At 36.7% G+C, this 14366-nt stretch overlaps 1 protein-coding gene across 3 annotated transcripts in view; it reads left to right on the top strand.

Moving 5' to 3' along the window:
- Positions 1–14366, top strand: part of AKAP7 (A-kinase anchoring protein 7) — a 150564-nt gene that overhangs the window by 77271 nt on the left and 58927 nt on the right. For 2 of the 3 annotated variants that reach the window (XM_036903787.2, XM_036903788.2), the window contains exon 7: positions 5606–5753. In XM_036903787.2, coding sequence (XP_036759682.2) covers positions 5606–5753 — 148 coding nt within the window. Of the gene's footprint in view, positions 1–5605; positions 5754–5985; positions 7383–14366 lie in introns of those variants that run through there. The other variant, XM_036903789.2, reaches the window with a different exon arrangement.

Genomic DNA, 14366 nt, shown 5'->3' with positions numbered 1-14366 from the left:
CAGTTCTCTTAATATTGTTTCATTCCTGGAGATCCTTTTATCTCTCTCTGCATCAGCTTCTGTGCGTTCTTGTTCTCTGGTTTCTATTCCATCAATGGCCTCTTGCATCTTATCCATTCTGCTTATAAATCCTTCCAGAGATTGTTTCACTTCTGTAATCTTCCTCTGGACATCATCCCTTAGCTCTTGTATATTTCTCTGCAGCTCCATCAGCATGTTTATGATTTTTATTTTGAATTCTTTTTCAGGAAGACTGGTTAGGTGTATCTCCTTCTCAGGGGTTGTGATTTTGGTCTGTATCACATTCTTTTGCCTTTTCATGGCCATAGAGATAGTTTGCAGAGCTGGCGCAAGTGATGGCTGGGAGAATGTCCCTTCTTGTTGGTTTGTGACCTTTCTCTCCTGGCAGAACAGCAACCTCCAGCGGCTTGTGCTGGGCAGCTGCATGCAGACGGGGCTTCTGATTCTTGCCTGGCCGCTATGGAGTTTAGCTCCGCGGTTGCTGTGGGCGTGGCCTGCCTTGGGTTGCTTCTCCAATATGGTGGAGCCACGTCGGAGGGGAAATGGCCAGGAGACTGTTTATCTCCATGAGGGGCCTCCAAGCTGTCCTGCTGTCCAGGGGGTTATGGTGCCCAGAGTTCCCTGGGATTGTCAGTTGCTGGGCTAAGTGTCCCGGGACACTTCCGTCCTGCTGTGGGGTCCCTGTCCCTTTAAGACTTTCAAAAAGCACTCGCTGTTCTTTGTCCCAGGGGCTCCAGCTTTGGGACCCGCTCACAGGTCTTACTGTTCTGTTTCCATAGTTTCCAGCACCCCACGCATGCACTGTGTCTGCGCTCTGGTCCAGATGGCTAGGGCTGGGTGTTTAGCCATCCTGGGCTCCCTCTCCCTTCCCGCTCCGACTCCTCTCCTCCTGCCAGGAGCTGGGATGAGGGGCGCTCGGGTCCTGCTGGGCCTGGCTCGTGTCTTACCCCCTTCACAAGGCGTTGAGTTCTCACAGGTGTGCATGTAGTCTGGCTGTTGTCCTGTGTCTTCTGGTCTCGCTTTTAGGAAGAGTTGTATTTGTTGTATTTTCAAAAATATATGTGGTTTTGGGAGGAGATTTCTGCTGCTCTACTCATGCCACCATCTTGGCTCCCCCCTCCAACAACAGCCTCTTTAGTTTTAAAATATAACCTTGCAGGGTGATGTGTCTGGGACTATTTTGACAACCCAATGGATCCATTCAGAAAATAGGAGGCTCCATAGCCTTAAATTAATGATATTAATGATAGACAGTTTTGATATACTTATTTGTTTTCTTAGAATGATAGGCCTTTCTTTTATTATGAAAGAAAATGCCCCCTGCTACAGCTGGATGGTGAGACTAATTCAGATGCATTTTACTGGAAAAGATATATATTGCCCTTGGACAAAGAGCCTGGAAAAAAAAAAAGGAAATACATTGTCAAACAAAAAATTCCCTAGAGAACAAAGCTCATGCTAATATTATATATCAGACAAAGCAGATTATTCTCTATTTCTAGAGTCTTTATATTTTTAAAGATATCTTTTGATCAGAGCATATACTTCCAGTGCCTTGTAAGGATTCATGCATTTTTTATTTTTTTTATTGAAATATAATTTATGTACAGTATTATGTTGGTTTCAGATAAACAACTTAGTGATGCATCATTTACATACAGTAGTAAATGTGCATCATGATAAGTGCAGTTACCATCTGTCACCATACAAACATATTTCAATACTGAACTACATCCCCTATACTATAATTCTGTTTCTGTGACTAAATTTTCTTCTAATTTGAAGTTTGTACCTCTGTATCCCCTTCACCTATTTCATCCATTCCCTTCCCATTCATAACCAACACTTTGTTCTCTGTTTATGAGTCTGTTTAGTTTGTTCATTTGTTTTTCAGATTCCTCATTCAAGTGAAACCATATGGTATTGATCTTTAACTTATTTATTTCACTTAGCATAATACCCTCTAGGTCCATCCATGTTATTGCAAATGGTAGGATTTGTTTTCTTCTTATGGCTGAATGATATTCCATTGTGTATATGTACCACATCTTCTTTACCATTCATCTATTGATGAACAGTTAGGTTGCTTCCATATCTTGGCTGTTGTACATAATGCCGCGGTAAACATAGGGGTGCATATGTCTTCTCAAATTAAAGATTTTGTTTCAAGAGTATATCCCCAGAAATGGAAGTGCTGGGTCGTATAGTATTTCTATTTTTAGTTTTTTGAGAAATCTCCATTATGCTTTCCATATTGGGTGCTCCAATTTGTAATCCCATCAGCAGTGTAAGGAGGGTTCCCTTTTATCCACATCCTCACCAACACTTGTTATTTCTTGTTTTTTGGATAGTAGACATTCTGACTGGTATGAGGTGATACCCATTGCAGTTTTGATTTGTATTTTCCTGATGATTAGTGATGTTGAGCATCTTTTCATATGTCTTGGTCATCTACATGTTTTATTGGCTTACTGCCTTTTTGAACCACAGCTCTCTCTATAAATGATGAGTTAAACAATTCCATTTTACTCTAGTAAAAATTAATTCCTTAAGACTCATGTTGGAAATCATCTGTGAAGAATTCTTGCAAAATAGTTGGTCCTTACTTTTTGCTTAAATTAATTAGTTAGCTTAACAGATGAGAGTCATTCTTATGTTTCCCTTATTTCTTACTTAAAAAAAAAAAAAAGTGACAAAGCTGAGATTACAGTGGCTAGCCAGTACCAGCATTGGTATCCTGAAAACCGAAGGTCCTTTTTTTCTGCTAAGTTGTCACTAGTCTTCTCTTGGCTGGCCTAAGGGAATGACACCTACATTTCCCTCTCCCCCACCCCAGCACACACACACACACAAAAGAAAAAGAATTTAAAAAAGAAATAAGAATGGTTAGTTTGCATTTATTCAGAATTGAAAAAACAATTCCTGAAACCTTACTTCTACTGAAGTTATTCCTTGAAGTTCATCAATGATAATAATAGCTATATATATAAAGTGTTTATATATAGTAGCATTTACTGTATTTCACTGTTCTAAGCACTTTTATAAATTCACTCATTTAGTCTGTATAGCACTTTGAAGTAGGTACTATTGTTAACCCCATTTTACTGATGAGGAAACTGAAATCAAACCACATGGCTAGAAAGTGGCAGGGCAAGAATTTGAACTCACTCCTACTGATTGCACCTTAGCATTATGCTCTGCTGTCTCTCTCAAGGCATTCTTGTTACCAAATGAAAAGAAATACACCCAGCTCCTTCTTGATGAACTATTAATGAACAGCATTTGATATGTCAACTATTCTTTTCTTGAAACTTTGTCCTCTGCCTTTGTGATAATTATTTATTGAGCACTACTCTATGTTAAGCACCATTCTAGGCACTGGGGATATTTCAGTGACTAAAAGTCAGGCAAAAATCCTGTCCTGTGTGGAACTTATATTCTAATGGAGAGAGGCAGGTAATGACAAACAATGAAAAGTAATATAATAAAGTAAAAATCATGTAGTTTGTTAGATGATGATAAGTGCCATGAAAAAATATACACAAATATTTATGAAGAGAGGAGGGCAGAGTGGACTTATGAAACCTCTTGGGGAGGGAGTCCAGATTCAACAGGTGGTCAGGTGAGGACCTATTAAGAAAGTAATATTTGAGTAAGGGATGAAAGGAGGTAGGCCATGGGCCCTGAGGATAGCTGGTGGAAGAACATTCTAGGAAGAGGGAACAGGCAGTACCAAGTCTTTGAGGTGAACTTGCGCCTGGCATGTTCAAGGAAGGAAAAGCAGATTAGGGAGGCTGAAGCAGGGGTAAGGGGGCATAGAAGACAAGGCCCAAGATGTACAGAGAGGGCAGAACAGGGTCTTGTAGGGTGTTCTGGGGAATTTGGCTCTTCCTTTTAGAGAAATGGGGACCCTCTGGAGAATTTTGAGTAGAGGAGAGACCTGATTTGATGTATGTTTTCATAGCATCACTGGCTGTAGAGGAAGCTAGGGTGAGAAGACAGAAGGCCTTTGGGATAACCCAGGTGGAAGACAGAAATGGGTGGCTTGGGCAAAGGTAACAAGAGGATGGTGAGAATTCAACGGGTTTTGAAGGCAGAACCAACACGATTTGATTGGAGATAGGGGTTGAGAGAAAGAGGAAAATCAAGGATGACCCCAAGGCTTTCCTCCTGATAACTGGAATAGAGTTATTGTTAACTGACATGGGTAAGTCTGTGAGTGGAGCAGTTAGCAAAGATCAGGATCTCAGTTTGGACACAGAACAAAAACATTTATTAATAAAAACATGTTAAATAAAATATTAAAAATTAAGAGCACTCTGAATGTCCAAAAATAAAGAATTAAATGAATAAATTAATGGTATCTCTATACATTGTAGTACTATGGAGACAAAAATATTTTTATACATCTAAGTTATTGACACAACGTATTAACTGAAAAAAAAAAGCTGATTATCAAATAGTACTCATGGCTCAACCACATTCCTATAAAAAAAGAAAAAAGTACTTTGTTTTGCATAGGAAAAATAAAACATGACAAAATTATAATAGCTGCTGTTCATGATTCCATTTTTTTGTTTTATATTCCTACTTTAAAATTTTGTGTAATACTTGGTAATAAAAAGGAAAAATATGTATTCTAATTACACTTTATTAAGACTTAACATAAATATAATCTCGAAATAATATATATGTATAGAAAGACCTGAAGGGTGTACGCCACAGTGTTAATGTGTTTTATATAAAAAGTAGAGTCACGAATGATTTTATTTTCTTCTTTTTCTGTATTTTTTTTTCATATTTTCTAATGTTTAGCAAATGACAAGTATTTACAGGGTGGTTTTTGAAATATAGATTGAAAGAAGATGTTGAGAACGTGGTCAGCCAGTAAGCATGCCCTGTAAAGGACTGTACTGTCAGCTTGTGGACTGTGTTCTGGCGCGGAGGTGGGGTGCATGGCCGTTGTATAGGAAAGGGAGAAGGAGACGTTCATTCCCTTGTTTTGGGAAACTACAGAGGTGCGAAGAGCATCATAATTTTCAACAACCAGCCCTCTTCCTGCCATGAAAGACACTGAGAATAAAGAAGGACAGGTAGAAAAGAACTTGGAAGATCCACAGGCCCCCCTCCTCCAATTCAAACAACTTTAAATTGTCTTTCAGATGATTCTTACATAGGGAGTTTAAAAGTTGCATCCTTTTTGTTAAAATATTTTGCACATTATAAAATTTAAGTCCACATTTTCAAAATTCACCCATGTCTCCAATATTGTTGGAGATTACTTTCTTTGATAATTCTAATTTCAATTTGATATACTTTGTTATGTCTGAAGCTCAAAAATACGAAGTTCTGCATGCTGCCAAATTTAAACCCAACACTCTAATTTTTTTTTTAATAGAACTCATCATTGGCAGGGAAACTTTAAAAACAATTTTACAACAGTTCTGTGGTATCCATTTTCAAATGCCAGTAGGCACTACTGTATACTACAATGTAATAGCAGGTTCTAAGAAAGTGATATAAATGTGAACTGACTGCCTAGGTGAAATGATTGATTGATGTGATTTCATTTTGTCACTTCAAGGGAGTGAAAAAAATAGACCCCGAATTCTATGAAAAATTTATCAGTCACAAATTTGGAGAAGAAATGATGCATCGCATAGATCTTTGCTCCATGCTGAAGAAAAAGCAAAGTGATGGTTATTATCACTGTGAGTCTTCAATTGTGGTTGGTGAGTGCCATTTAAAAGTTATTATCTTTAGTTTTGATTTCTTGAGAGCCATTTAATTTTGCAAATATTTAGGGCTAGTTGTATATGTTTTTCTCTATGACATATTTCCTTAAATATTATGTTTTAGCAGTAAAATGAAAGAATTTTGAAAACATACATGCTGTTCATATTTGTTCATCAAGATTTTAGTACCTGTAGTTCTTATACTTTCATGCATTAAATATGATTACAGTGAAGTCTTCAAATGTTGATGCAAAATTCAGTTTAATTTTATCTCATGAGTATGAAGAAAACATTCGCTCCAGTGAAGGCCTGCATGACTGCACCATTCCACACCGAGCATTTTCATGTTTGCTGCTTTTAATTGGGAATAGAATGTTTCAGGCCAGAAAGTTTCGTTCTGAGAAAGGAAAGCCTTTGTAGGTGGTCTGCAAAGATTGAAAACTTGTCCTTCAGTTTCTTCCCTAAGGGAAATGTGTTTTGAGGAGAAACAAAGATTCATACATAAGTGCTTCTATCATCTTATCAGGGAGATGGCATGTGATGAGACAGACTCATCCACAGTTATGTTTCCAAGCGGGAAGTGTATACAACAAATGAAGATTTTAAAATCAGAACAGGGCTGTTCTGCATCGTTTGCAATGTGAAAGTATTTCAAAGGAGTCTGATCTGTTGCAATTCAAATTTACTATTTCAAACCAGGCACCATTCTTTTATAAAACTGTGAACTTCAAGTCAACCTGATTTGTATACTTTTGAAGTAACATGAAAATACTCAGAGAAGATAAATACACGTACTTACATGTTTCAAGGTCGTCAAACAAGATAATTTCTCTCCACGTCAGCTTGAAGAAATCCTATGGAAACATACATCCTGAAAGAATATTAATACTGAAGTTTGTGAAAGCATTTAAAAAAATGTTCAAGAGACACAGTCTATTTCCAAATTCTCACTAGAGATCTTCAGACAAGTTATTTTACATTCCAAAGATCTTAGCTATCTTAAACACAAAATACTCATTATAACATTTGAATTTTATATTCTGAAATAATTTCAATTCTATTTCAAGGGAGATTTTCATATTTTCAGAATCTGAGAGATTTGTTTTGAGAGATTTGTGTAAGAGAGCTGTTTTTCATTGAATTTTTGATGGGGACCAAAAATTTCTATTTCAGTTCATAGTAAAAGGCAAATTAAATCCTTCTTATGTAATAGATTTTGGCTAGCTGTCTGTATCTGTAATTACTTTAGGCCAGCCTTGGAGAAGAATTCAGTGCTTCATTGCCTCTCCACTACATTTAAAAAACAACAAACAAAAGATGAGCAATGTGTAGACTTTTCTGAAGATATTGTGGAACTGGCATTATACAGCTTATAGCATGTATCACTTGTATTGCCATTAGAAGTTCTGTGTATCTCATCCCGGATCACTATGTAGCCATCTCTGAATTTTTTTTATTGCTCTTTTCCAACTTAGTCTTTTAAGTTCCCCCTCTTCTAGGCAACTTCTCTAGATTTTTCCCTTCAGTCTTCTTTGTTACTTTTTTCTGATTTAGAGCAATTTACTTTCTTTCAAACTCCACCAATCTTGTATCCCCATACTGATTATTTAATATTGTTTAAAAAATTGTTTTTTTGCTTATCACAAATACTTATTTTTTGTCACATTTTGTGATACCGATACAAGCTTTAAAAGAATACCTGTATTCTAAAATGCTAATTATTAGAATTAACCAATTTTGCTGTATGCTGCAGTTTTATTTGTTATGGATAATAATGGATTTTCTTGATCTTACCTGAGTTTTGCAAAAGAGAATGTTTAGCAGGATTCAGGACACTTTTTTAGTGAGTTTCCTTTCTTGATCAGATTTAATTGGTTTATTACCTTGGTTTGACTTTGATTTGATCCTAACTCATATTTAATGTCTGTTTCCTGCACCTTGAACTAGTATTCTATTGTATGCACTAATGGAGTGGGACAGATTTCAAATCTTAAGGTACATTGTTGTATTCATAATTCTAGGGTTAAAGTTGGATTCAAGGTCTCTGGAACCTCCTAAAATTGTTTGTAAAACTTAGTGTGTGCATGCATATATGTGAATTTTTCTGAGGATTACTAGATTTGCATATATCCTATGTCTTAACTTGCTAATGACGTATTCTTGGAGAATGCTTGATTCCAAATCACTGACTGTCTTTTAACCTGTCGCGGTCATGCCATTTAGGGCATCTTATTATTATTATGTTTTTTAATATCAATGACTAAATCCATCATTTCCAGTATTTCCAATTGATTCTTTTTCATATTTTCCTGTTCCTTTTTTGTTTCATTGATTCTCTTTCTTCATTTATCTCTTTGAGGACTTCAATATAGTTCATTTTTAATGTTCTTTTCATATTTTAAAAATATTTTTTATTGAGTTTTTTTGTATAACATTTTAAAAGTTGATGGTGTACAATGTGTTACTTTGGTACATTTATATATTGCAATATGATTGCTAATATAGCTTTATCAATTACATAATTATAGTACAATATTATTATTTGTATTCATTATATTGTGCATTAGACCTCTATAGCTTATTTACTACTTGTTACCAGTTTGCACCCTTAAATATCATCTCTCTTATCCCCCACTCCAATCCTCTGGTAACCACCATTTTATTCTCTGCTTTTTATAGGTGTAACTTTTTTAGAATCCACATATAAGTGATATCATACAGTTTTGTCTTTCTCTGCCTGACTTATCTTGTTTAGCATTATGTGCTCAAGATCCATCTATATTCTTGTAAATAGGAAGATACCTTCCTTTCTTGAGGCCGAATAATATTCCATGGTGTAAATGTGCTACATCTTTTTTTATCCATTTACCTACTGATGGGCATATGAGTTGTTTCTATATCTTGTGAATAATGCTGTGATAAACATGAGAGCATAGATCTCATAAAAGTCCTGTTTTCATTGTCTTTGTAAATATACCCAAAAGTAGAATAGCTGGAGCATATGGTAGATCTATTTTTAATGTTCTGAGGAAACTCCATATTGTTTTACATAGTGGTTGGACCAATTTACATTCCCACCAATAGTGTATAAAAGAGTTCTGTTCTCAACACATCCTTGTCAGCACCTTTGTCCCTTGTCTTCTTGGTGATAGTTGTTCTGACTGGTATAAGGTGATGGCTCGTGGTGGTTTTGATACACATTTCCATGATGATTAGTGATGTTGAGCATCTTTTTGTATGTCTGCTGGCTATTTTGAACAACAAAAAAAATAATGTGATTAAAAAATGGGAAAAGTGCTAAATGCACATTTCTCCACAGAGCACTTTCCATATTTTTTAAATATCTACTTCTTTGGTTGTGAATTCTTCTTTTTTTTGGGTCTTGTGGCACTCTTTAAATTTTTTTTGCGAGCTGATTTTTATTGTGCAGGTGTGGTTTTGCAGCTGTCTCACCCTTAGTGCTACAGAGAACCATGCTCTGAACGGGGTTAGGAACTGGCTGAAGCCAGACATCTTTATCCATAGGAGTTGGAGCTCATTCTTTTTGTGCCTCTTACCCATTTGTGAGGTTTTTTTTTTTTTTACAGTAAATTAGCCCTTTGTCATACTGGCTCAAATATTATTTGGGTTTTATTTTACATTTAATTTGGGTAGGAGGTATTTTTCACATTAAATGTTTTAATTTTTGTTAAATTATAGTTAAAACAATTCTCCTGTGATTTCTTTAATTATTATGGGTATAGTCATTTTCAAACCAAAGATTTGATACATATTTATATTTCCTTCTAGTTTTTTTTCTTGCTTTTGCATTTGAGCTTTTAATCTACCTGGTATTGTTGCAGAGCAGCTGTGTCTGGGGAGGTCTCTCCCCGCTCACTAGGTGAGGCACTAGGAGAAACCTCAGCCTGGACCAGGGAGGGATTAACACAGTCTGGCGAGAAAGAATTCTCTAACAGGTCAGACGAGTGTAGGTAAGGAAGGAATTCATTAAAGCAAGAGCAGCCAGGAATGGCAGCTGCCTTGCAGGTAGCAGAAAATAGGAAAGCGCAGAGGGAAAGTTCTCGGCCTCAGATTCCCTTGCCAATTCCTGAAACCAGGGCCACCTGGCATCCTGTGTCCACTTGGATCTGCACAGCATGGGGACCAGCCCCTACCACCCCAGGATTTGGGAGAGCCACGGAGCACAGGATGGAGTGAGATTGTGTTCTCAGAACTTCCCAAAGAAAGGAGATTTTCAGGCAGGCTACTAAGAGCAGACAGCACAGCTGCAGTTCTGTCCAGGTCACCCAGGTGACGGAAACATGCAAGCCCAAATCTGAGCTCTTAGCAGCCCCTTCCTACTTATTAGAGGTAAAAAAAAGACAGAGTGAAGACTTGGAAATAAAATGAAGTAGCACACAGACAAACCACAATAATTTGAGCAGTGAGAAAGCTTTATTTCAAGTTAGGCACTTAAAGAGAGAAAAAGTGTGGGTGGCCTCAGAAAGGAGGTATATTGAAAGTTTGGGGATTCTGTCTTTTAAGGCTTTCAAGAATGGGGCAAAGGGCCGGGGGTGGGTGGTGTTGGACATAGGCTTGACTTGTGGTCTCAAGGTGCTTATGTCTGGTGAGAGACACCATGTCTCCTTTCCTTTACTATGAGTCCTCCAGCTAATTCTGCTAAATAAACCCAACACAAGGGATTTATTTATTTTGTTCTTCCCCAAGATAGTGGTTACCCTCAAACAGTGGGGACATATCAGTTACAACTGCCTGCCCTGCCTTAGGATAGGCTGTTGAATTGTCTGATTGCCGGAGAATATGTTAGGAATCTTACTTCAACTCTCTGCTTTTTTAAAATGGAATCTTAGCCTGAAGATGGGGTCCCTCCTGTTCTTACTATACTGTTTATATCTTAGCATTTTTCATCATAGGCAGGAAAAGTTAATCATGATGCTTGTCCCATGTCCCTGCCCTACCTCAATATGGTCAATATAAGTACTCAGACACAGAGGATTAACACAGAAACCCAGTTATTACAAGAGGGTGTGGAGTAGGGATTTAGTTTTAGGAATATATTTTTGTAATTTTTCTTATACACCACCACCATTACTCTGTGTTCAAAAGATCACAAATTGTCAGCCTTTCATTTTTTACTGGACTGGCACTGGGTTTATTGTTTGTTTCTTTGTTTTTTTTAAATTTGAATAACTTGCCAGTATTGGGGTGATTTTATGAATAAAAATCTGGGTTTCCGTAGCTCTCTGAACCATCAGAAAATGTGGCCACACTGGTTTCACATTCTTTCCTGGCAGTGATTTCCTGGATGGGGTCATAGGCACACTGACCTTGAAAGTAGCTTGCTTTCATTACCCCTCTTACTCTGTTGTTCTTACACAATTTGCTGAACGCATTCACACTACCGGCTTGGCTCCTGCTGGCATCTGAATTTGGACTCCCTGCCAGCTGCTCCTGTTCTCTGTGCCTGCTTTACATTTCCTTGCTGAGCATTTTCTCTCCATCCTCTGCCATCCTATACCTTTTGGTGGAGTGTTCAGGGAGTTTGGTAGGATATGGAGGCAATATTCTGTTTTCAGATATGAGTAAAAGTACTACATTTTAGTTCTCTTGTAATCAATACTTTATGGGTAATACTGTGCTTACTTAACCTCCAGCTCTAACTCCTTGTAAACCTAACTGCATTAATCAGCAAAAATTCAACTACAAAAAAACAGAACAAAACAGTTCTTCCTGGTAAAACCAGGTATGAAATATGGCTCAGCCATCCTACAGTGGTGAAACTATTCTCTGTGAGCTACTCACTGGAGTTGGGTGAATTTAATTTTTCTCAGGCAGATATGTTCCATTTATATTTCCTTAGGGAAAGTAATTGACTAAATGACACCTTTTGTAAGATTGATGAGCAATTTAGTGCTTGCAAAGACTAGTTTACTTTCAGCTGTCAGATACATCTTATAGGCAGTGTGGAATTTGGAAAGGTCTAGATGGTATTTTTTTTTGAAGGCCAATGTGTTCTTTATAACTTTTGCAAGCAGAGAGGTAGAATCAGTGATTTTCTGGGAACCCCAACTGTTTTTTTTGTTTAATAATTATTCATCATTGATTTAATGAATTTATTGAGCATGTACAATGTGCAGACTCCTCTCTTGGGTATCATGAGATACAGAGAAGTACAAGACAGAGTCCTTAAGAGTGATACAGAGTCGATGGGCAGCTAAGAGTACATCTGAGGAGTAGACAGGGAGGAGGAATAGGTGAGTAGGACTCTGTGCATAACAGTAATGGGCTTGGACAGTACACAGTGGAAGAAGCTTACAGTTTTACCTCCTTGGAGGGCGTGGGGTCGAGTGGTAGAGTTCAGAAGAGTAAGATGAGATTGAGGAGCAGACAGATGGTTAGTAGAGACATGACACTGGATTGCCAGGAGCAATAGATAAGATTTACAGCAGGAGAGAAACAACGGGCCAGGAAGCAGGGTGCCGGCAATGCTAGTAGGCACACTGCAAACACCGTAGTGATTGAGCCTCCAGCCTAGTTAGTTGAGGAAGCTACAGAGGGAGAAGTGGCTAGGTTTGTGTGTATGAGGAACTGGTGCAAGAGGCACGAAAGGAGATGGGCACAGTACACATCCTGGGGCAGTGAATACGTAGTAATGGAAAGTGAGTGAATAGATGTGGATAAAAAGAGGGTGAAGTTTAATATTGGTACTAAATGATGCTAACGTGGGTAATACTGTGTGTGGCCAGTATGAATCAAGGCAGATAACAGTTAAAAAATAATTATTAAAAAAAAACTAATTTCATATACAAATGTTCTTGCTGAGTAGTGAAGGTTATTAATTGTATTTAATCTGCCTCTATGTCTTTTTAAGGTTCTGTGTAATAGAAAAGGGAAGTCTGCATAAAGCATCTTTGCATATTGAAGGAATATGTAGGTTGATTCAAGGAAAAGCACTTGTGTTACTGTTTAAGCTACAAGCTAAGGTAGCCACTTTCATTTTTTTCCTTGAAGAATGACTCATGAACTGTCATTTTCACATGTGGATATTTGGCATATATTTTCTTGAAAATAAAGAAACCTGTCATATCAAGGACAACTAGCATTACTTACTGCTAATGATAAAATTCAAGCTTTCAGGCAAAAATTAAAATTTGGGAAAACTAATCTATTACCGTGAGTTTGACAGCTTCCTAAAACTTAAAGACCTTTTACAATTTTTTTATTATGGAAATTTTTATACACAAAAGTAGAGAACACAGAGTAGAATAATGTGTTTTCCCAGTTTGTTTTTCTCTATCACACTATTCTTATTTACTGAGGTATAACTTACATGCAAAACTTGTACATATTTAAAGTGTACAACTTGATGGATTTTTAACACATGTATACACTTGTGAAACCATTATCACCATCGAGATACTGAACATTTCTACCATCCTTGGAAGCTTACTTATGCCCCTGTGCAATCCATGCTTAAGACTTTCCTAATGAGATGAAGTCACATTAATGAATGTGGTTTTTTGATGTATAATGAAATGTGTCAAAACATGGAAGATCTGCATAATTCAGTGAGCCAATATTTTAGATGATCAATACATGTTGCAAAGACATGCATGGATAAAGATCTGTTAAAAGTTCAAGATACACCATTAGATTTGAATGTAAAGAGTATGAAAAAATCATTGATAAGTTTTAAGATTGCACATTGCAACTAAACTTTAAGAAAGTACAATTTGTTGAGGTTTGCTATAGTATCAAAGAAGAATATCCAATTATCTGAACAGGCAGTTTTTCTTTTCTAGCTGTATATCTATGTGAGGCTGGATATTTCTTATACTTCAGTTGAAATAGCATATTGTAAAAGATTGAGTGCAGAAGCAGATTTTAAGGATAAAGCTTTCTGATTAAGCCAGACATTAAAGAAAATTGCAAAAATGTAAATTCATGTCATTCTTCTCACTATAAAACTTTTTAATTTTAAAAATGTTTTTCATAAGAATGTTATTTATAGTAATGTTTTATTTATTATAATGGATTTATTGATATTTTGAAGTGAATTAATAAATATATTTTTAAAAATTCTGTTGTAATTTCTAATGCAGTAAATATTGAGATAAATATAGCCCACATAAACAAAAGCTCTTTTTGTTGATGGGGAAGGAGATTGTCAGTAATTTTTAAGAGTGTAGAGTGGTCCTGAGGCCAAAACAGTTAAGAACTGCTGCTTTAGTTCATGGTCCAAGGGCACCATCAAAAAATTTAATCCTCAGACAGTTCTCCAAACTTAATTGATGAATATTCCAATAAATTAATTTTGATGGGTATTCAGCTATCTCTCTATAATATAAACTGGTGTGATTCCTTTCCCCTTAATTTTTTCTCCATCCCTCTTCAATTTCTCTTAAATAGTCTGTGGTAAAAATATAACAAGTGCAAAAATACCCCAACTAACAGTAGCGTATCTGTACCTCTTTCAATACCTCTTTCAAAAATTGTTCGTATGTGAAGCTGATATTCTATAATCTAGGAATGCCTCTTTTGTGGTCGACAGGACCAAAAAAATTTGTCTTGTTTTCTTTTGCACAGGCTGACAGGGAGATCATTAAGAAA

The sequence above is a fragment of the Manis pentadactyla genome, chromosome 12 (assembly GCF_030020395.1).
Source record: "Manis pentadactyla isolate mManPen7 chromosome 12, mManPen7.hap1, whole genome shotgun sequence".
Lineage (NCBI taxonomy): Eukaryota > Metazoa > Chordata > Mammalia > Pholidota > Manidae > Manis > Manis pentadactyla.
The sequence above is the reverse complement of the archived record's forward strand: the minus strand, read 5'-3'. Positions and strand labels throughout refer to the sequence as shown.